Genomic DNA, 22411 nt, shown 5'->3' on the forward strand with positions numbered 1-22411 from the left:
CAAGTGATCCTTTCCAGGTGGAAATGGTTGGATTTTGTGTCATAAACAAGGTCATAATTCTTTTTTCTTTTCTATTTTTTTTTAACTCTGTAAAGTTGATCAAGGGTGTGTTGTTAACATGATTATTATCACCACAGGACCTGGTCTGTTTGACTTGGAAAACAGCAGCAGGTGCAGGTAAAGCCTTGAAAGGTCACTGAAGCAAGTGGCGATTTGTTTTCAAAATGCTGACCTAATTAATGCTGAACGTGGAGCCGATTACTTCCCAAAGTGTTCAAATTTATTGCTTCACACTTAGTCATAGCTGAGTTTCTTCTCTATTTTTAAGTCCAAGTTCACTGTCATCGCTTAGTTCGCTATGTTTAAACTCTCTATTATCAACACAAACCATTCTGTGCTTTCTGTTTACAGTACAGCCTTGTGGAGGACATGCTGCTCAAGTGTCACATACGAACAACAACTTTCTCGAGATGAATTGATTCTTGAGAGACATTTTTCCTTCTGCTGTAAATGTGTTTTCTGACATTTTTGGAAGTCTTTTTTGTTTAAATTGGCCCATTTGAAGGGAAACATGCCAAAATCCTGTTTCGTTTCTTGCGACATTTCTAAAGTTCAACGGCAATTCTCCTGACAGATGGATGGAAACAGAGCGTGGAGTAGAGTATATACTCAAGGGGGGACATTAAAAAGCAATGTGTATGTGTGAAGGTAAGGGAAAGCATTGGGGAAGGAGATGAGAGAGAGAGTAAATATGAGAGCAGGAGACAAAGAATAAATGCAAGAGAGAGACAGACTTCAACAAAGACATATAGACAGACAGGATGTCATCATAGGTCTTACTGTGTTTTGACACTATAAAAGCAGAAAACCTTCCACAAGTTAATTATTTTCTTATCCCAGAAAAATCTGTCACCTTTAACATATTTGTTGTTGTTTTACAGACAGGCTGTTTAATGAATAATTCACCTATTCAAGCTTGTTAATTCTTTATGTTATTGACTTCTACATATCAGTGTTACTGTTTGTTATTGTGGTGATGTGTAAATCCACACCCTTTGTAGCAGCCTTTTGAAAACTGGCAGAAATAAAAGCTTAGTTCAATGTTATTACTTAGATAATTACACTATTGGACGAGTACAAAAAAAATACTTTTTTAGGGCTACGACTAATGATTATATTCATTGTCGATTAATCTTTCGATCGGTCTATAAAATGTCAGAAAGTGGTGAAAAGCATTGATCAGTGTTTCCCAAAGCCCAAGATGACGTTCTCAAATGTCTTGTTTCGTCCACAACTTAAAGACATTCAGTTTACTTTCATAGAGGAGTAAAGAAACCAGAAAATATTCATATTTAAGAAGCTGGAATCAGAGAATTTTTACTTTTTTCCCTTAAAAAATTGCTCAAACCAATTAATTGATTATCAAAATAGTTTACGATTAATTTAGTAGTTGACAACTATTTGAAATTCTAGAATATTTTAAATGTAATAAACCAAAACAAAAGAGAGAAAAAAATACTTTAAACCTTTAATGCTATGGATGTTATATTCTAAACATAGCCAAAAAGTGATCTATACAAGATGACTCTCTCACAGTAAGTGGTGGCAGACAAACTGCGAATATGGGAGAAAGATATTTCGTGAGCGAAAGAAAAGAGAAAGCGGGAGATGCAGACTGTGACAAAGTGAGAAGGGAAAGGGAAACGCAGCAGAAAGTGACAGACTCCGGTAGGTGTACTGTATGGGAACAGACGTAGGCACAGAAAGAGAGCAGTCGCAGGGTGTGACCAGCAGCAGGATGAACGCTCAGACATTTTCCTGCAGCAGCTGATGTGCCTGGCAGGGGAATAGCCGGCTTCTATCAGAGCAAACTGCTCTGCTAATTACTTTCGATTTCATCTTGATACTGTACTACAGGCAGGAGTCTCATCCTCCTTGAAGTCCTTCACCACGTATTGCCCCTTGGACCAGAGATATTTCAACATCACTTATGTCCTGATAAGTTTGCGTCTTTGGTGGTGCACTGGTTGTAAACAGCAAGCCACTTCTAGTCTGTCTGTACAAGGGGTATACACAAAGATTGTACTCTTGTAAACAACATGTGAAAACAGCTTCTTTTTTTTCTCTGTGTTACACAATTTTTTCAAAACAACACATACAACAACTAATTACACCTATTCGTCTCGAATTGAGCTTCATGGGGCTGACTGCACAGTGTGCCCAGTAGCTCCCTGTTGTGACAGAGCTGGGTTTGTATGGCATCCCAAATAACAAGAACTAATACATGATGCTAGGGAGGTTGTCAGAAAGCTTTTCAGTAAGCCTCAAGATTAAACAGTGTGACGGCAAATGCTGCATTTTTACCACCAAGTAGATACAGCAGCAGCAAGTTTTAGTATTAGAGTAAGAAACAGCAACAGAAAACTTCAAAAAGGTTTGACGCCAACAATGTTTTCAATTTTCTGACTGACTGTGCAGACAGCACATGTATAATGCTACACAGAGAATAATTTAGTGAATGACCTGATATGCTTCGGCGAAGAAAAAGCACTGGAATACGAATGATTCTAGAGGCGGTATCACAGTCAAATATCTGTAATGTCTTGTTAAAAAAAATAGAATAACATGGCAGAGAGAAGGAGCATCATGAAGAACACACTGCGCCAAACATCTAAGGTGGGCGTCAAACCCACTGTTTACCAAGGAAGACAAAATCAATTGCCCTACCCACTGCGCCAAGAACTGCGTCTCACGTTGGGCAGCAGCAGCAGCAGCAGGTCTAACAGGGTTCAGTAAACCTGTGGTCTGTGTGGAGATGGAAACTTTTGACTGACAGGATCCTGGGGGTTTTCCAAAGCTGAGCGACATGCCTTTGCATCACAGTCATAAAATAATAACATGCACTTGTCATGTTTGATTTATATTCATGGTACCTGAGTAGAGCACCCATCAAATGTTTGCTTTTCATTCATTAACAACTGTTTTCAGTTCATGTCCAAGACAAATTCCCTAACTAGGACAATAATATCCATCCTAAGCAAAGCTCCACTCCACAACAATTTCTACTTTGTTAAACAACAACAGATCCCCGCTCTGAGGCAGCATCTCAACATGTAAAGTCCTTGATTCTTGTGCTGCAGAGCCACTTTGTCACAGCTTTAAATTACCACAAACATTAGCACTTGCTTAGGCTAAATTCCCAATCAGCTGTGGTTAATTAAATAAACAGATTTTATTCCTACTTTACTTTCCTCAGCTAAGACGCAGTCTATCTGCTGACAGGATGAGATAAGCGGTGACAGGATGGTATCTCTGTAGTCAAAGTGATAAGGGATGTTCCCTTCATGTAATGTGATTTCTGTATGATAATAAATGGGAAGCAAATTAACTCAACAGTGCAAACTGAGGAGAGAAAATCTGACAAGAACCCCCCCCCAGAAACCAAGCAGGCAGGGTCCTGCCCATCACATCATACTGCTGCTAGACAGAAACTTGTTTATTTATCAAAACAAACTGCAGTGGTGAACTTCTCAGCTATGTGGACTCAATCGGATGGATAGCAGCAGAGCAAGGTCGTAACGTTACCTGTATTTCCAGTTTGTTAATGAGGCATGTGTCATCAATACAAATTCCTTCTAACCCCAAATAACTACCAAGACATGTCAGCTCATCACATGTCAAAGCTTCACTGTGGAAACTTTGATAGGAACTGTCAGTGCACAGGAATCCAATGTGTTGCCTCACAAACTTCTAGTCGATGAACTGGAGCGTGTTAAGCCCTGACATGCCAAGCCATAGGAACAGTACACTTCCTAAAAAACTTTCACTTTTAACCACATAATATGATTAGTATACAAAATAACCACAAATAATAAGAAGTAGCTAGTTCTAGTTAACCACATAATGCGTATTGTCTGTGTTTTTCCGGTCTACTTTTCACCAGATTTCCCATCCAAACTTTACTGGAAACTCTACTTCCATTGAGTCAAACTTGCTTGTCAACGCTGTGTTTTTCCATGTTTTATAGCTTTGACAGTACCCAAGCACCGCTAAACATTTATTCCACATGAATTTATGAAAAATAAAGGGAGATAAGACGCGTTAAAACGAGGTGTATGAGCCGGAGAGGGGGACACAAGAAACCACAACCAAAACAAGTTGTGAGTGCTGAGGCAGAGGAATACTTTTTTAGCTAGTTTAATGACAAATAAAGAGTTTTTTATACTTTAATTTTGTTTATTTGTAATTTTAACACAGACCATACCCATTTTAAATGACTGTTATTTAGAGGAACTTTAAGATATGTTGTTCTTATATATTGTTTCTTATTTTGGGGCTTTTATTGCCATAATCCTATATATTTATATAGTTCTTATTGTAACTTGTCCCTCCAACTGCCCCATGCTTTTAATATGTTTCTTTTGACTTGAACTAATTATTGTTTGTCTGTTGTATGTATGGATGGATGTATGGATGTATGGACTGGGAATGCTACAAATGAATTGCCCCCTTGGGGATAAATAAAGTTGTCTGAACTGAACTGAACTTTTGGGAGTGGTTTCGATGTCGCAGGTGTTAAATAGGCGTGTCAAACTGCAAGTGTCCGATAATGGGTGTCTAGTTGCTAAGTGTAATTTGTTTTATTAAACTACCTAGCATTCACCCATTCACACACTGATGGCAGAGGCTGTTTAGGTGCCAACTTTTGCCCATCAGGATGTAATCTAAATACTCATTCACACGCTGATGGCTATGCCTTCAGGTGTCTTGCCCAAGGACACATCGACATGTGACCCAGAGCAGCCGGGGATCCAACCACCGACCTTCCGATTGGTGGACGACCTAGTCTACCCTCTGAGCCAGAAGGGGGCCACAAGCAACCGCAACCACAACAAGTTTAGAGTGCTGAGGCGGAGGAATACTTGGCACCAGACTGTCAGTTAGCTCGCTCAACGGTCGTGAATGCTACTTTTTAGCTATTTTAATGACAAATAAAGTGTTTTCTATGCTTTTATTTAGTTTATTTGTCATTTTGGGGGGTCGTCCACATTTTGCAGGTGTTAAATAGGCGTGTCAAACTTCAAGTGTCCGATAATGGGTGTGTAGTTCCTAACTGTACCTTACACTTAATCGAACGGTCTGTGAAAGCAATTTTTTAGCTATTTTAATGAACAATAAAGAGTTTTTTATGCTTTCATATTGTTTATTTATCATTTTTGAGGTGGTTTAGATTGTGGAGGTGTTAAATAGGCGTCGAACTTCAAGTGTCCGATAATGGGTGTCTAGTTACTAACTGTCCGTTACACTTTAAATCTGTTTTTTTTAAACTACCTTGTCGGTTGGACGTTTCTTAGCACGAGACTGTCAGTTAGGTAGCTCAACGGTCGTGAATGCGACTTTTTAGCTAGTTTAATGACAAATAAAGAGTTTGTTATGCTTTAATTTAGTTTATTTGTCATTTTGGGGGTCGTTTTGATTTTGCAGGTGTTAAATAGACGTGTCAAACTTCAAGTGTCCGATAATGGGTGTCTAGTTCCCCACTGTCCGTTACAGTTTAAATTTAAACTACCTTGACGGTTGGACGTTTCCGTTACTTTCTCCATAAGCTTCGTCGGCCTCTCCAGTCGGCCCGTTGTCGTCGTCCTCCACGGTAACGTCTGCTATAATGACTGGGGAGCCAACGTTCTCCAAGCCCCGCTCCATGATGACTCTTGCACCATCTTCCTCCTCAGAGCCCCGGCTGACGGTGACGGACTTCGGCTCCCTCCCGGTGCTCCCGGTGGCGGTGGCGGAGCTCTGAGCCTGCGAGGTCCCGGATCCGATGATGAGCGCTTTGAGCAGCAGCAGGAGCACCAGCAGGGAAATGCTCACGTTTCCAAAGTGAAGCCCCCTTTCCATTTGTAAGACTGGCACATTAGTGAAAGTATGAGATTTACATGCCAACGTACTGGCCTTGTAAATCTTAACATTAAAAAAGTACAAAAACAAAGTCCCTTTGCTTAAACCGCCCTCTCAAATGTGTTCTTTAAGTAAACATAAACATCCACTGGGGTACCATGTTATATCCCTTTATACTTCACTCAAGACATGCCTTAGTAACGCTAAGTCCCGCCTTGTTGCTACACTAGGATTGGTCAGTGAGATCTCCATTTCTATGTAACCGTTTCTCATTGGGTGCATTAGCTGTCAATCATGCATACTCGCATACTAAGCAGAATGCGATTGCATCAGAGACCTGTCACTCAAAGGGGCGGGCTCAGAATGTTCCAGCCCACCCAAACAGTGCATCTCATTGGCTAATCCCTCTCGACGCATGCGCACTGGCTCAGCACAGCAAAAAAAGTGACGCAAAAAAATCCCCGATGGCAAATCGTGTTGCAGGGATCTGATTGGTGGAATGTGTCACCAAACGTCCAATCAGAGAGACGCTGCCGAGATGCAGCAACGCTATTGGTTGATTTTTGCCCCTCGTTGCCTAAACGTCAGCACAACATTCGATATTTCAGCTGTCACTCATTGGCAGTTGTCAAGACAGCCGACATAAAAGCATCAACGTGGCTTCGCTGCTGTAGATGTAGATGTAGGTGCATTTCCTGTTCCTGATCACGAGTTTTGTTCTCAGTTTCTGGATAAACAAACAAGGGAGGGCTATGACATAATGTCAGTGAGAGACTTAAAGCTATAAAGAATGTAGTTTTTAAAATAGAAACTTATATAAAACTACATGACTTTCAAGTTTCTGAGTTATGTTTTCATAAATATACATGACAGCTACTTTAAATGCAATTTAAAAGCATTTGTGGCTATACAGATAGTCAATGCCTACCTATTGGATATATATTTTATTTAATAATGATTTTAGATGGTACATAAGGTCAGATTGTGAACCCAGTTTGCTGTGTGAGGAGTGAACACCTTGCAGCAAAAACAAGCTACTTGCATTTCTAGCACCCCCATGTGACCATAAAGGAGAATGGCACCATCAAGGTTTTCTGTCAACTCATCTTTTCCATCATCTTTGACATGAAAACATAACAAATTCTGTACTTGGTTCATCCAAATTACCCAAAAACTAAATAAATAAAAAAAATCTCACTTACATCTGATTTTTAAAAGGGCTGCAACTAACAATTACTTTCATTATCAATTAATCTGGTGATTATTTTGTTGATTACTAGGAAATTAGCCCACATTAATAATTGCTTATTTAGTCTGACATACACCCCATTTACACCTGGTATTATTAAAATACGATCTGTATCCGGACACATTATCTGGATAAGGAAAAATGCATGTTAATGCAAGGCGTAAATGTGGTGCAACTGTCCAAAACATTAATATATTCAGCTTACTATCATAGAAGCATCTGCAAAGCTAAAACCAGTGAATATTTGTAATTTTTTTAAGCACAAATGCCAAACAATTATCAAAATTGTTGCCAATTTAATTCATGAGCCAAATTGATTAATTGACTAATTGTTTCTGCTCTAGTATCTAGTTTTGGAACAAAGTCTACATTCCACCACATCAAGTTATTGACAGAATGACAATACGTTTTCACTGAATCATCAGAAATAACACAAGGAGACATACTATGTTATCATTATGGTTCTGTATTGGTTGACAAAAGAAAATAGTACCGTCACAGTAAAAATTATATCACAGTCTGTTGGTAAAGAAAGGAATAAGAGAAATGCTGGTGCAAAAATATCCAACACGGTGTACAACTTGTATCGGACCCAAACTGGGCCACGTATTCTCAGTTCAGTTAACTTCACCATTGTCTACACTCCACTGAGGCCGTGATACATCCTCAAATTCATCCGCTTCCATTTGATTTATGAGAGTACAATTAGACTAGAATAGAATCGGATGCCCCGTACCTAAGAACCTAAGAACCTAAGAACAGTGGCTTGTAGACAAATCTGCTTTTGCATTTGCTTGATGTTCTCCTGAGTCGCTCAGAGATGTACATACAAAAACATAAACATACAAAAATAAAGTGTAAGGCATCGTGAGCCAAAAGTAGAGTGATTAGCTGCATTTCAAAATGAAAGATATCAATCATATGGAAAAATTATCACAATTTTCAAACAAATGATGGTTGTTCTGGACAGTAAAGGAACTTTTCCATGCTGTAAAGAAAGACAACTTGACTATTTGAATCTTTGAGAGAAAGAATGACGAGCTTCTGATTTTTAGACAATTCAGAAAGAGCACTGTGCTACACATTCAAAGCTGCACTGTACTGCTTTTTAAGACTTCAACATCTTGAAATGATTACAAATAAGATTCAATAAAGATGGGACATTGTGAAACATGACATCTTGGATGTTTCTTTTTGGGAGCTGCACACAAATTAAACCAAACATCTTTTGTCTTGCTGCATTATTGTTCATTGAAATGTCTTTCCTAAAACCTGATGACGCAGTTTTTAACTAAACGTAGCAGTGATTGTGAGTGGTAGTTGTTCCAACAATATGACAATCAATACATTTTGCTACATCTGAATAAAGCAGTGTGTTTTATTGCTTTGGCGTGCCAAGGCACATAAAATGTAATTGTGTTGCTGTTGGTTCGGATTTGAGCTACATCAGTTCTGTGAGTATTTTATAGCACAACTGCCCATCATCATTACCTCATAACACGTCTCTCTATAGCTATATTTAACATTAAGTTGATGGCACAAGACTTCCTGTGACCAGATGGCTTGTGTAAGGAAAACTGTAATGCAAGTTAACTTGCAGGCACAAAACGGAGCCAACACAGTAGAGGGAGGTACATGCATGAAAGTAAACACATTCAGAGGTTTGGTTTGGACTTTAACCCGGCTCACTGATTAGTGGAACTGCACACAAACAGCTGTTGAAACTCTGACGAAACCGCAGAGATTTCTCAAACTCTGTCTTCACCCAAGAAATCAGATCATTGGTCCATGACACAATGCTTATCATACACTAAAGTTCAAGGAGAAGAACTTCCATATCAGGACTATGAACCCCACTGGCCAGTGAAATAAACATATTTAAACCACCAAATATTTCAAACTGGCTCTGTTAAGGAATTGCATGACAGAATGGATTAATTTCCAGGTGAAAATCCTGAAATGCAGATGTCGTATTATACCTGTTAAACCCGCACAGTTGTCCAGAACACTTTAACAACTGCAATTCCTAATAAAGAGGATATATAATTGTCGTCAAGTGCAGCTGAATGGTTGAGATGATGAAAAATGTACCACTATGCTACCACAAAATTGTAAAAAATTAACCACATGCTGCTGTAGGACACACAAGGTGACAACAGACGGAGCTTCAGTTACACCGAGGCACTGAAAGAACGATGAAGCTGCTGCGACCACACAGAGAAAATCACATTTCAGAGACAAAACAGGAAGTACATGCTTTTACAACAACAGGATGATTTCACCTCGTCCTTTGGTTTAACCTTTTTTGTACAAAGGCCCATTGGTAGCTTCTACGCAGGCATTTTCTACTAAAGCATGCGTTGAAATGTGTCTGTTTAAAAGCCAGTAGCATCTACATTATATTCATTACAGCCCACCTCTGTGCTGTGCGGTATGTGGGCGACATTGGATTATTGTAACACGATAACCAAATAATAGAAGCTTCACACCTGCACCACAGGGTTTCCCGAAATTGTCAAAGATCTCATTAATTTTTGGAGCTTTTTTTCAGTTTTAATTAGCATATTAATTAGAGGAAATTAATTTCCTGAAAAAGTAAAACTTCTTGGTGTTGTAGGAGAGTTCATAGTACTCCTTTTTCTGTGATCTAATTAAACAAAAAGACTTCAAGGCATATCAGCTTTCTGACTGCTTGCAATGTCTTGAGCCTTCACTTTGACGAGTGGACTTGTGTTATTTCTAGCAGCCGAACAGATGGCAATAGTTTGATGTGTGATTATGAGCTTTTATATGTAACTTTCATGGATCATTTATTTAAACAGGTCTTAAAATATAATCTCAAGGCACACCTTAAGGTTCATTCTGCACCACTGCAGTGGTTCATCACGCTGGTTGAGAACCACAACTCTAACAACAATACACGCTGAAAAACTAAACATATCAGATGCACTTGATTTTACTCATCAGGCACTTTAAATCTCACAGTGTCAGAAGCACCACCTGCAGGATGAGAAAAAACAAGTGATGCTTAACTCTATCTGGTTTTGAGATGTGTGTGAGTTTTAGTCCAGTTCTGCAGGAGGTGCAGCTCTGTCCAAAACACAGACTGAGACCGGGTGGAAGGCATGAACGCGGCACTTGTGGGTAAAGTGAGGTCATTGGAGAGGAGGGAAGACGGTGAATATGGCAAACTCCTCAGTTGACCGGAGGATCTCGAACCTGCACGCTTCCATCCTCCATGCCGAAGTAGGCTCGCTCAGCCATGCCGACGAAGAGCCCCGTCTCCACTACACCTGGAGAGGACACACACACAGACGCACCGTTTAGTTGGACCACAAAGGTCGAATACAATTTTCAAGGCTCATTACCAATGAAAGTTTGGAGCCATAACACAACCAACATTTTCGCAAAGTCCTCCTGACACCTCTTCCTAACAAACAGCGAGCGAGCTGGTGAATGGAGCGAAAAATTGTCCAGATACACTACCAGCGATGTCACTCTCTATTACATAGAGACGGTGATATTGATTAACCGTCGGTTACTGTCAGGGTTGGGAGGTGTGCAAAACTTTGAATAAATAGAGCCAGGGCGAGTCGTTTTTCTTTTTTTTTTTTAATTCTTTTTATGTCCTTTCAACAGGTACAGTCGTACTGCACAATCACATGTTTTGACATGACACAACAGGGTCATAAGTGTCCTTAGAAGGCAGTTCGTGAAATTCGGCATCCCCACAATGTCCACACATTGTTCCATTAAGTAGGAATGAGTAATATTTTTCGTCCATAGGCCCAGAGAATAAATAAATGTACAGGGAGGAAAAATGACATGTTTATTTATACGTATATTAGGAGAGAAGAGAAGAGAAGTATAGAAAAGGAATTGTAAAAGAATAAATAAATAGATGAATAAATAAAAATAAAAATGAGAGTTAGAAAATAGAAATAAGAAATAACAAAAAATAGAATAGGAATAAAAAAAATAAATAAAAAAAAAATAGAGAAAAATAAATAGGGAAAAAAATAGTAATAACAATAATAAATAAATTAAAATATAGAGAAACAAAGTAAATAGTGATTATAAATCCCAACGAAAAATAAATAAATAAATACCAGATGAGCTGTTTTTCAAACAAGCGACACGTCGCTTTGCCCGTTTGCTGACGCACATAGCAAGTTAAGACATCTTCATTTGTAAAAACTGAAACAATCTGATGTTCGCTCGTTCACATCACGTCTTGCCCTCCTGCTTCCCATTTCTGGGAGGTTGTTTGTGATGACGATGTGTTTGGCAGCAGGATATTACCGGTACTTAAACACTGCCATATTTGTCTTAATAAACAAAGAGCCGGCTCCTCACCTGGGATCATCTTGATGGCCGTGTTGACTTCCTTCCAGTTCTGAGCGTGCTCAAACTTCCAGTCCAGGATGAAGTTGCTGTTGTCAGTGACCACAGGACCCTGAGAGCCACAAAACACACAACTCAGACCTCAGTCACAAAATCATTCACACATTTTCTTTAAATTGTTATCTAATAACCAGAGGGCTGCCAGCAAAGTTCATATCACAGAAATGTGTTTATAATACTAAATATCAAAAGGACACAACTAAAATGTTAGATAAACCATCCGTTTTTCAAAGCCTATGACTCCTTTGACAAACTGACACCTTGATAAGCAGAACTGACTCATTTCTTTACCTTGCCTGGTTGACAACAGCTGTTCAAAAGGTTTTCCAGTTAACAAAGAAACTTATATTTGACCTGACTGTTGAAATGATTAAGTCATCATGTGTAACTATGAGGCAAATGTTGTATAAGCAAACATTTGTGTGAGGACCAAGGCTTCCTGGGTAAACAAACTGGGACTTGTCCACTCAGTAGGACACAAACTGCTTCCAGGCTCAACAGTGAAAAGGAACAATACAAACATGAAGAGCCAGGACAACAAACAAAACTCTCCTGTCTCATTTTAACAGAACTGAGAAGGAAATAAAGACACTCCAGAGGGTTCTTTTAAGCGTCAATCCAAATGTAACGACATTGCAGCCATTTCAGCCAATAACCTGGTCCAGAGCAGACTGCAGTGACTGAACAGGTAAATTCAACATCTTGCCAAAGGACAATTAGGCTCTTCTAGTTTTAGAGTCCTTCTTAACCTGAACCTTAGGACCCCACAAGCCTCTGAACAGAAAACCAGAGTGATCTACAGAAATTCAGAAATCTACCGCAGAGCAACCCAAGGCCAAGCTGGGAGTAAAAAAGAAGAATTGTGAAATTGTTGCTGCAACACAGAGAGGTGCCATGAAAACAGCAAAATAAGAGAAGTGTTGAATACAGATGAAGTGAGAGCCGAGCCAAGCCAATCCTCCACTTACTGCTTTACTGACAGCCATCCGTAAGTTGGCCTCGCCTCCGAAGCGTTTGGCTATCGTCCTGGAGATGGGAACGTACGCCATGGGGATCACCTCGATGGGAACTCCCTTCTTCCACTGCTGGCCCAGAGCCTTGGAGTCTTTCCTGGGAGAGGAAGAGGAAGAGGAAGATAAGAACCACATCTATTCTGGACACGTACACACATATTAACTAGAGGTCGACAGATATGGGGGTTTTCAATGGCTGATGTGGATATTTAGAGAGCAGGGAGGTCGATATATAATGTTGATATTATGTTTTCTTCTTTTTGCATCTGATAAAATACAACAATTCAATACATACAAATAATACAAGTCTACAGGTTAACAAAAACCTTGTTAAAAAAAAAAAATAATAATAAAGGAATGACGAAGATTTGTAAACTTACATTAATAAATAAAATAAACTATGTTAGTTTGTCTGGTGTTGGCTTGTTTATCGGCGTTGTGAGTGCAGGCGTCGGCTGATGCTGATCATCTTAAAATGGCATTAATTGCCCCGATTAATTGTCCGACCGATTAATCAGACATCACTAATACAAACATGCAATTAAAGCTTGAATGTACTACAAGGCAGAAATGGCAGCCTCTCAACCAGCACACAGAAATTGATCAAATTATTAATGAAAAACATCCATTATTTTATTCCTTTGAGGGCTGTCAAAAACACTTTCACTAGTAATTTAACTTCTCATTCTGAGTTAAACTAGCAAATACTAACCTGTAGTCAGCAATGACAACGAAATGTTTTCCACAGCCGGCTACAATCTTCTCCTGCGTCAGGCAGCCGCTGTGAGACAAAGAGAGGACAAGTGAGACAGAAACCAGAGGAGACACCGGCTGAGTTCTGCTGTCTGTATTAAACTGTCCTCACCCTCCACCTTTAATCAGCGTGAGATCTCCGTCTACTTCGTCCGCTCCGTCAATCACCACATCCAGCTGCGTGGGAGGAATGTTAACTTATTACAGCAGACGACAAAGTAAAGGCACCGTTTCTCTACATTTAGACACTCAGCTCCACCATTCATGTTTTTTTTCTTTTGCAGTCACATAGGCACAATTTCCACAACGCTACAATTCAAGCTGACAGAGTTTGAGCGCCAACGTATTGCGGCCCCTTCCTCACGTCCACGGCTTTCAGATTCATTTGTAACGAGCTCATCGTACCTCTGGGTGCCTGTCCAGATCCGACAGCGTGAGGCCGTGCTGCACAATCAGCTGGCGAGCCTGTGGGAGGACAAGCACAGAGACAGGACTAAATGTGACGACCAGGAGACAAAAAGCTGCGATGCGATTTACAATTTGAACTTTTGTGCATTATTTTTCTAAAAGGGCACTTTTGTGAACTACAGTTAGGATTAATGCATCTTCTCTTGCAAATACTTAGACAAAAAAAGAGAAGACTGTGTGTGGTAATGAAGCCACAGTGTTACAGTACATGCTGTTACCAAATGCTGTGTGTGTGTGTACGCAGCATTAAGCCACCAGGATGAAAATAATTAGAAGTCGACAAGTAAGTTTAATTATCTCAAACCAACCTGGAAGGAGGTGGGCACACACACGATGTTGAGTTTCTCCTGACGCACCCTCTCAGCTGGAATAAACAACATGCACAAAGTAAAAGAGGGATCATGAATGGGTTTACTTTAAAGGGATAGTTTGGATATTTTGAAGTGGGGTTGTATGAGGTACTTATCCAGTCACAGTAAATGGTGGTCGACACGCCCCCAGTTTGGAGAAACAGACAGGAGTTACGGCAAAGAAGCAAAGCAATGTACTGCTGTGGATTGGGGCAGCAGCTAAACATATTTTAGTCATTTAAAAGAATCAATATCCTATAAGTGTACGCTATATTTAGAATATTTTCACAGCTTTACCTTGCCGTCAGTCAGCTATACAGTCTATATCTCCGAGGAGGAACTGAAGCCATTTTTCTTTGCTCTCACCAAAGCCACCAGACTCCATTGAAAAATACAGTAATTTTACCTCACAGAACACAGGGGTTGCTGGTCTACCACTGCCTTGATCGGTTAGTTATTTTGTGTTATTCTGTGACTTTCATGATTTAAAGGGTTAGTTCGGATTCACCAAAGTCACACAATAACACAAACAAACTAACCAATCAAGGCAGCGGTAGACCAGTAACTCCTGTGTTCAGTGTGGTCAAAAATACAGTTTTTTTCCAATGGAGTCTGGCGGCTTTGAAGAGAGCATTGATGTATACATCGGCTTCAGTTCCCCATTAGAAAGGGCTGTCTCACAGCAAAGTAAAGTGGTGATAATATTCTAAATATAGTGTACACTTAAACTGATATTGATTTTTTTAGGTGAGCCTTTCTTTTAGGTGTCTGAAATGTGTTTTGCCACAGCAGTACATTGCTTCACTTCCGTGCAGGGACTCCTGTCTGCTTCTCAAAAACTGGGGGCACGCCGACCGTCCAAACTATCCCTCTAAGCACTGGTAATACAATTATAAATGTTGCTGCCTATGCTGAATGATAAAGCAGAAAAACACATATTTACAAAGAAGTGGTGAGCTTTAATCTTACTGTGGCTAAGTGATTGTCTACAAGACAAAAGTCAGTTGGTTAGGTGTCATTTCTGAGACATCTAAAATCAGAATTATATTGGTTTCACTCACCTAATCTGTCTACAGCATAGACGATGGTTGATCCACTGCCCACTCCAACCACCTGGTTGTTCTGTAGGAGAGACAGAAAATAACTAAAACTTGATGCAACCATGCCTCATTTCACACCAGGCCATAAAACCTGGTGTCACAATGACTTGGCTGGATGTGTGTTGAAAAGCAGCAGTAGCAATGGACAGGATAAGAGGAACAGTGGAGTTTTTTATATTAAATAAAGTGTTTTTATGTGTTTTGTTTTCCCCAGAGTCAGACAGGAACAAAACACCATGAACATAATATACAAGTGTTAAATTACAGCTTCAAAAAATACAATAAAGTTAAAAACGTTTGCATTTCATAACCCAAACTGTCCATATATTAAATTCCTGCACTATCTCAGCTCCATTAGATAATCTGTAACAGTAAACTGACTTTAATCTCATGCATAACACATAATAAAGCCTCTGGCAGCTTTCTTATTCCAGGCTGCATTGTTTAGATCATGCATATCATGTTAGCTCATCTCTTTCTGTCTGTGCATCAGTTAAAACTACCCTGACTGTCCTGCTAGCAGCAGCTAACACAGGCTGTAACATGCTGTAACATGCTGTACTGTTAGTATATTTAGTCCTTTAATACCGAGCAAAGTTAGCCCACTATCCCGGGACAAGCATGCATAACACTGAGCCAAATCCCTCCACAAACCGTGCAGGTTAGATAACAGCACTGAGGTAGCAAAGCTAGGCTACTTTCTGTCTCTAGCATGCAGCATCTGGGTCTGCAGCTAGCAGCTAGCAGGGACACATGTGGACATTATCAGAGAGACAGAGACACATGTGTAAAGACAGTCCTCTGTACCTGGACGTGGTTGTCCACAGCAGCGTAAGCGGCCAGTTTCTTCGCCTCCTCTGCCATGTTGTTGTTGTTAGCGGACTGAGTGAACAGACACACGTGCTCCTGTCTGCAGAGAGCTGCTGATGCCAGCCTCCAGGATGAGGAAGAGGAAGAAGAGAGGAGTTTACTGAAGGAGACCCACCTCTGGAGTCTCATGACCCGGCCCACTAGAGACAGACCGGTTCTCCTGCTCCTCCGCACCAGGAAGCTAGATGCTGTTAATCCTGTTTGACAGCTGATCACCTGTCCTCCTGTCTCTTATCATATGACTTATTAGAGATCTGCTGTTATCTGCGCAGGTGCAGCGCAGCAGCAACACGGTGTCTAGAAGGTAACCCGCAAACTGCGAAAACTTCATTAACCAAAGATGCTCAAAACGTGTAAAGTCTCGCGAGAATCTCTGCCCGACGACTTAGCCTAAACGCATCCATCTCGCGAGAGTTTCCCAAATTGTGGGTTAACAATAATTCAACTGGTATTAATACAATTATACTGTATATTTCAAGAAATATTCTTATTTAATTTGTATCTATATTATTCTTGCATTTATATTTAACAAACTTAATAGATCCTACTTATGAGCATTTTTTTATTCACTTATTATATACTGTATATATTGTATGTGTCTGATGCACATATTTGTACATATTTATTATTTATTTATATGACTTCTTACTGTTATATTTTGTAGCATTGTGTAAATAATTTATATTTTAAATACTCCTTTATTTCCATTTTTCTTAAAATGATTTATGCTTATATAAGAGAATAAATTATCTATATATATCTGCTTCTATATTTATCTCACTGCCTCTCTCTCTCTCTCTCTCTCTATATATATATATATATATGTTCTTAATATGCCTTTGTAAAAAGTATTTCCTTTTATTTATTGTATATAACGTATTTCACACAATTGTACATGTATAACTGGTGTGACAATAAACATCTTGAATCTTGAATATATATATCAATAAAGTATATCTGATTCTGATAAAAATATAGCCTACTATACATCTTTGGCTTTTTGAGGATTGTTTCCGTGTAATATTTAATAATTTAGATTAAAAATACTACAATACATCTTCATACTGAGTGGTGGAGCTGAACATGTACAGTTTGTCCTGAGGGTGGCGCCAGAGGAACAGCTATGGAGTCAGGATCATTTAAAAGGTTCATCCCTTTGGGAGCATGACTGAGCTCAGCAATATTATTAAAATTCATATTAAATTATGAGATTTATTGTGTGCAAAGTTGACATTTTGGCCTGAGGGTGGTGCAAGAGAAAAGTGCCCAAAGTTAAAAATAAAAAAGGGTTAATTCTCTAGAGAGGTGGAAATTTGCTCTGGAAATTTCATCACAGTCAATCTGCCAATTAGATTTAGATATTTTTTGGTGCACAACAAAGGGTGCAGTTGACATTTGAGCTTTGGGAGAAACATCAGAGAGAAGAACTGATGCAGCGACTTCAATTTGATCGTCTTCACCCATGAGAGTCATGTGTTTTTAATGGGACATGCAGGAGAAATTGATTTAAATCTCTGAATACTGTTCGTCCTGTGTTCTCTGTTGTGTCCTTACATTAGGGAATATAAACATGTTTGTCTAGAAGACAACAAAAAAACAAGTGTTGTAAAAACAAGCATTTGTACAGAACATTTGCCACTAAAATATAATTACAAAATGTGGAAAATGTTGATTTTAATCAGGAATCATGTGGTCAAAGGCTACATTAACAGGATTACAAATAACACATGACATAAATGTCAGCTTTCAGTTTCAGTACGTGACTACCACGTTTTGGTTGGTACCAAAAAGGTTTTGAGGTTCGAGACACAGTGTTAGTTATTTTTTAAGTTCCAGTTAACTTGGAATACAATTATTATTTATTATAATTATTATTGTTTGTTTGTTATTATTGATCGTTATTATTACATGTCAAGACCAACATGTCCCAGGTCAACACCCAAGTCAAGACCTAAGTCAAGACCAACAAATCCCAAGTTGAGTCCCAAGTCAAGACCAAAAAGTTCCAAGTCAAGAACAACAAGTCCCAAGTCAAAACCCAAGTCAGGACCAACGAGTTCCAAGTCATGTCCCAAGTCAACACCCAAGTCAAGACCAACAAATCCCAAGACGAGTCCCAAGTCAAGACCAACAAGTCCTAAGCCAAGACTGACAAGTCCCAAGTCAAGACTCAAGTCAAGAAAGACAAGACCCAAGTCAAGTCAAAAGTCAAGACCCAAGTCAAGACCAACAAGTCCCAAGTCAAGACCAACAAGTTCCAAGTCAAGACCAACAAGCCCCAGTTCAAGCCCCAGTTCAAGCCCCAAGTCAAGACCAACAAGTCTCAAGTCAAGACCAACATGTCCCAAGTCAAGTCCCAAGTCGAGACCCAAGCCAAGACCAACAAGTCCCAAATGAAGACCAACAAGTCCCAAGTCAAGTCCAACAAGTTCCAAGTCAAGACCAACAAGTCCCAGTTCAAGCCCCAAGTCAAGACCAACAAGTCCCAAGTCAAGACCACCAACAAGTCCCAAGTCAAGACCAACATGTCCCAAGTCATGTCCCAAGTCGAGACCCAAGCCAAGACCAACAAGTCCCAAGTCAAGTCCCAAGTCAAGACCAACAAGTCCCAAGTCAAGACCAATAAGTCCCAAGTCAAGACCAACAAGTCCCATGTCAAGTCCCAAGTCCTAAACTTTGAGTTTTGAGTCCTAAACAAGTCATAATGCGCTCTTCACCAAATGTAATGTGATTTGCGTAGTTTATTATCTTTGGTATAATTTTTTTAAACCGACGCTCAGTAGTGTAACGAGTCCAAGTCATGTGACTCGAGTCCAAGTCATGTGACTCAAGTCAACACGTCTGCTATTTAACCTTTTGTGATATCTTATAATGGAACAAAGTGTTGGTCAAGGAGAAGTTTTGTCCTAATGGTGGCACTAGATAAATGTTCAGGAGGTCAACAAGAGGACAGACACCATAATGAACACAAGCACACGTATTAACATCACTACTACTTTTTATTTGGCAAACAGCTTGAGATAGTCTCTCTTTTTCAGTGTACAGTATATATATATACTATAGTAAACCAACACATTCTGTTTTATAACCATTTTTTTCTCATTTTTACATATTACAGCTTACAAATATAGCTGATCTTTTTGACAAAATTACAGATTCTGTTTGACACCTAAATTATTATGCTATATAAAAATCCACACCTTACATTCATGATTAGAAAAAGTTAGGCTATATGAAATCAGGAAAAACAAAAAGGGAAAAGAAAAAAAGAAAACACCACAGTACGCAATTTCAAACAAATCCAATTAGGAGGAGGAGGAGGGGAGTCACAAACAGAGTCGTGTTTCTATCACTCTGAATCCAATGTCGAGTCCTCTGAGAGAAGTTTGCTGCTATTCCAAAATCATCAGTACAGAGAAGATATCAAGGAACAACAACATTACTGTCACGTAAGAAGAAGAATGGTTAAATCTCTGTACTCGGTCCAAAGTTAGGAACTAATACTTCGCCATGGATTATAATGGATACTTGATAAAAACTAAACTTTGCATTGCAAACTGTACATATTACTTCATACCTCACAATCTCTCTGCTCTCTCACCAGTAAGACTTAATCCAAAGGATTATGCAAATGCTCTCCATCTTTTTTCCTTTTCATGCCTCGCTATCTCGGCGTGAGACATCTGCTTAAATTGGACATCTTTCTCACATCTGTAAGACAAAAAGTTCAACAGAACTGCATGAGGGAGCTGCCATTTGGATATTGGGAAAGCAAGTAATAAAATCCAGCACTGTGAACGCCTTGTTGACAGGCAAACCTTTTTTTTTTTTGTGCGATAATTGAATCAGCACTGGTTTTTTTTTGTACCATGACGATGGACTGAAAAGGTGTGTCTTAAAAATACAGCTGGCCTGTCTTTGCTTCGCTGGGATCTCACCAGTGTGTTTTTTATACACAGTATTGCTGAATATTGAGCGTTGCATTGTTGAGAAGTTACTGTTTTATACTCTTTTTTTTCTGGTGTTGTGTAGGATACGTGTCCATTGGCATCACATCGTATCAAAACCCCAGATGAGTCATGCTGTTAAGCAAACCAGCGCTTGCTTGCTTAGAATTTTTTTTGTCTTTTTGTACTGAAGATAACAAGATAATCTGTCCAGACGTCTGGATTATTACATGACGACGTTTGCAAGCATTGATCTAATCATAACATCTAAATAGAAAACAAGACCAGATTAATTCTAAAACTCATCTTTGAACACTTGTTCACAAAAAATAAAACTAAAAGAAAGGGATGCATTTTGTTGAATCCAAAGCTCACAAATATATTTTTTTTTGTATTTTTTTTTTTTTACCTGACTTTCATCTTTACTAGCAATGCACCAGAACTGTGTTGGACTTTGTGGAGCTGGAAGGGACTTTGATATGTAAACACTGCGGCAAAGCCTGATGTGAGACAACACACTCAAAATACAAGAATCAATATATAACCGTGGAATGTAAACAGACACATTTCTTATTTTGTACTTAAAAGATAAACTGTCAGCATGATAAATAAATATTTTTATTTGAATTTAACCTAAAATACTTTTTTGTATATTTCCATAATATATTCTAATATATTCATAATTTGATAAAGATTTCACTAGATGTTTTGGCTTGTGCTGTCGTTCTAAATAATTACATATAATATATATATATATATATATATCTGTGGAATGTATTTTTTTTTTTATTCAACGTAAATTCCACCTTTTAAAAAGAACTGGCAGGAAGCTAGATGAAGGACAGATTAATAATAATAATGTGCCTATGACACACACTCACACAATCCTTAATGAACACTGATATTTGTTGGAATGACTTAGAAACTAAATATGCACAAGTGTCCTTCATAGAAAAGGGGGGGAATCACAGCTAAAAGGTGCAGGAATGTAAAGGTTTTAAACACTGCACAATGACAGAATTACAAAAAAGTACAGATTTACTTTGCAGTGGCTTAAATGCAGTGTTCTTTTTACCGGTTAATTCACCCACAGAAAAGTATTTAAGTACTTATCAACACAGTGTAAGTATGCCCGAAGTATGACAGCGTAAAAACACAATGTGAGTGCAAAGTGTCACAAAGATTTTGTTCATACTTACATTGTGCCATTACACCTCTCTACAATGTACACCGGCAGCATTTGTATTACTTACACAGTATTAGTGAGTACTTTAAGCACTTACCCATAGCTTAAACATACAGATGAGTACACCCCAGTAAGGATATTGTAAAATGTAAAGGTGTGAGAGGAGAACATGGAGGTATATGGCACTGAACGAGGGTCAAACAGAGGTGAAACAGGGAGTTCTGGACGCTCCTGTTGTTGGGCAGAACGTTCCCCCTCAGAGAGACGCCGTCTGTCCACGTTTGGAAATATTTCCCACACTCATCTCTCGTTTCTCACGCCACTTCCAGTGCTTCACCTGTAAGAATGTTCTTATCAGATACAAAAATCAAAACAGTCAATATTTCTCCTTTTTGCTTCCATACAGTTTTGCATTGAAAAATATGTTGTGGTTTTTTTTAAATTTCTTTTTTTGTGGTTGTAATTATTCCAGACGTCTTTTTCGTGGATCCAGAACGTGTCTCCATCTGTAGCTACATGTGTTGGGCATCCATTATGTCCAAGTATTTGGCCTCAATGATATGAGGAAGCACGTTGTTCCTAAACACAGAGCAGACAGAAATCTGTGTCAGTTGTTAGACCGGCGCTGAGAAAGAAAACATAAGGAAACAAAACACCGAAACCATCCGAGTGTCAGATCTTATCAGACAAGATGTATCACTTCCTTCTCGGTGGTGCCAGTGAACAAGAGATCGAATCAACGATACACACATGGATGTGAGTGTGCACAATCTCACAGGAGACCTGGGTGGGAAAATGCTGTGTATACTGTATATCAACAAAATGATACTACTACTACACTCAAAAACCTTTTTCTTTTTACGTTTTTTCTCATTCGCTTTGGCTCAATTCTTTTTTTTTTCAAAACAATGAGCTCAAATCTCTGAACAATTAGTTTGTTGTTCACAACAGATTATAATTTCTCATTCATTCAAGCAAATTGTATTTGTTTTTGGCACATTGTGTGCAAAAGAGTGAGTCCAATTGTCTACAATTTATAGTGGTTATTTGCATAAAAACGCACAATACAAATGATTATGATTATTTATATATTTGCTTTGATTAAAAAAAATCTTGTTAAGTTGTTGTGAAGTTAAACAGGTCATAATTACCTCTCTAATATCTATTTTATAT

General features: G+C 38.9%; 3 protein-coding genes across 7 annotated transcripts in view; all 3 read right to left on the reverse strand.

The window, feature by feature from the left end:
• Positions 1 to 6091, reverse strand: part of eif2ak3 (eukaryotic translation initiation factor 2-alpha kinase 3) — a 38546-nt gene extending 32455 nt beyond the window's left edge. Inside the window, exon 1 of the mRNA XM_037746266.1 lies at positions 5570 to 6091. Coding sequence (XP_037602194.1) covers positions 5570 to 5898 — 329 coding nt within the window. The 5' untranslated portion in view covers positions 5899 to 6091. The remainder of the gene's footprint in view (positions 1 to 5569) is intronic.
• Positions 6092 to 7593: 1502 nt separating this feature from the next.
• On the reverse strand, positions 7594 to 16388 carry rpia (ribose 5-phosphate isomerase A (ribose 5-phosphate epimerase)). The gene is made up of 9 exons (XM_037746719.1): positions 16043 to 16388; positions 15197 to 15257; positions 14094 to 14149; positions 13723 to 13782; positions 13430 to 13494; positions 13277 to 13345; positions 12520 to 12661; positions 11504 to 11603; positions 7594 to 10440 (listed from the first exon to the last, which is right to left on the reverse strand). The coding sequence occupies exons 1-9, from the start codon at positions 16232 to 16234 to the stop codon at positions 10343 to 10345; spliced, it is 843 nt and encodes a 280-aa protein (XP_037602647.1). The 5' UTR covers positions 16235 to 16388; the 3' UTR covers positions 7594 to 10342.
• A 2697-nt stretch (positions 16389 to 19085) lies between these two features.
• Positions 19086 to 22411, reverse strand: part of slc4a11 (solute carrier family 4 member 11) — a 138490-nt gene continuing 135164 nt past the window's right edge. For 4 of the 5 annotated variants that reach the window (XM_037746694.1, XM_037746691.1, XM_037746692.1 and 1 more), the window contains one exon: positions 21751 to 21817. In XM_037746694.1, the coding sequence (XP_037602622.1) occupies positions 21751 to 21817 (67 nt within the window). Of the gene's footprint in view, positions 21818 to 22411 lie in introns of all 5 variants that reach the window. The other variant, XM_037746689.1, reaches the window with a different exon arrangement.

This window comes from Sebastes umbrosus, chromosome 16, assembly GCF_015220745.1.
Source record: "Sebastes umbrosus isolate fSebUmb1 chromosome 16, fSebUmb1.pri, whole genome shotgun sequence".
NCBI classification, from domain to species: Eukaryota; Metazoa; Chordata; class Actinopteri; order Perciformes; family Sebastidae; genus Sebastes; species Sebastes umbrosus.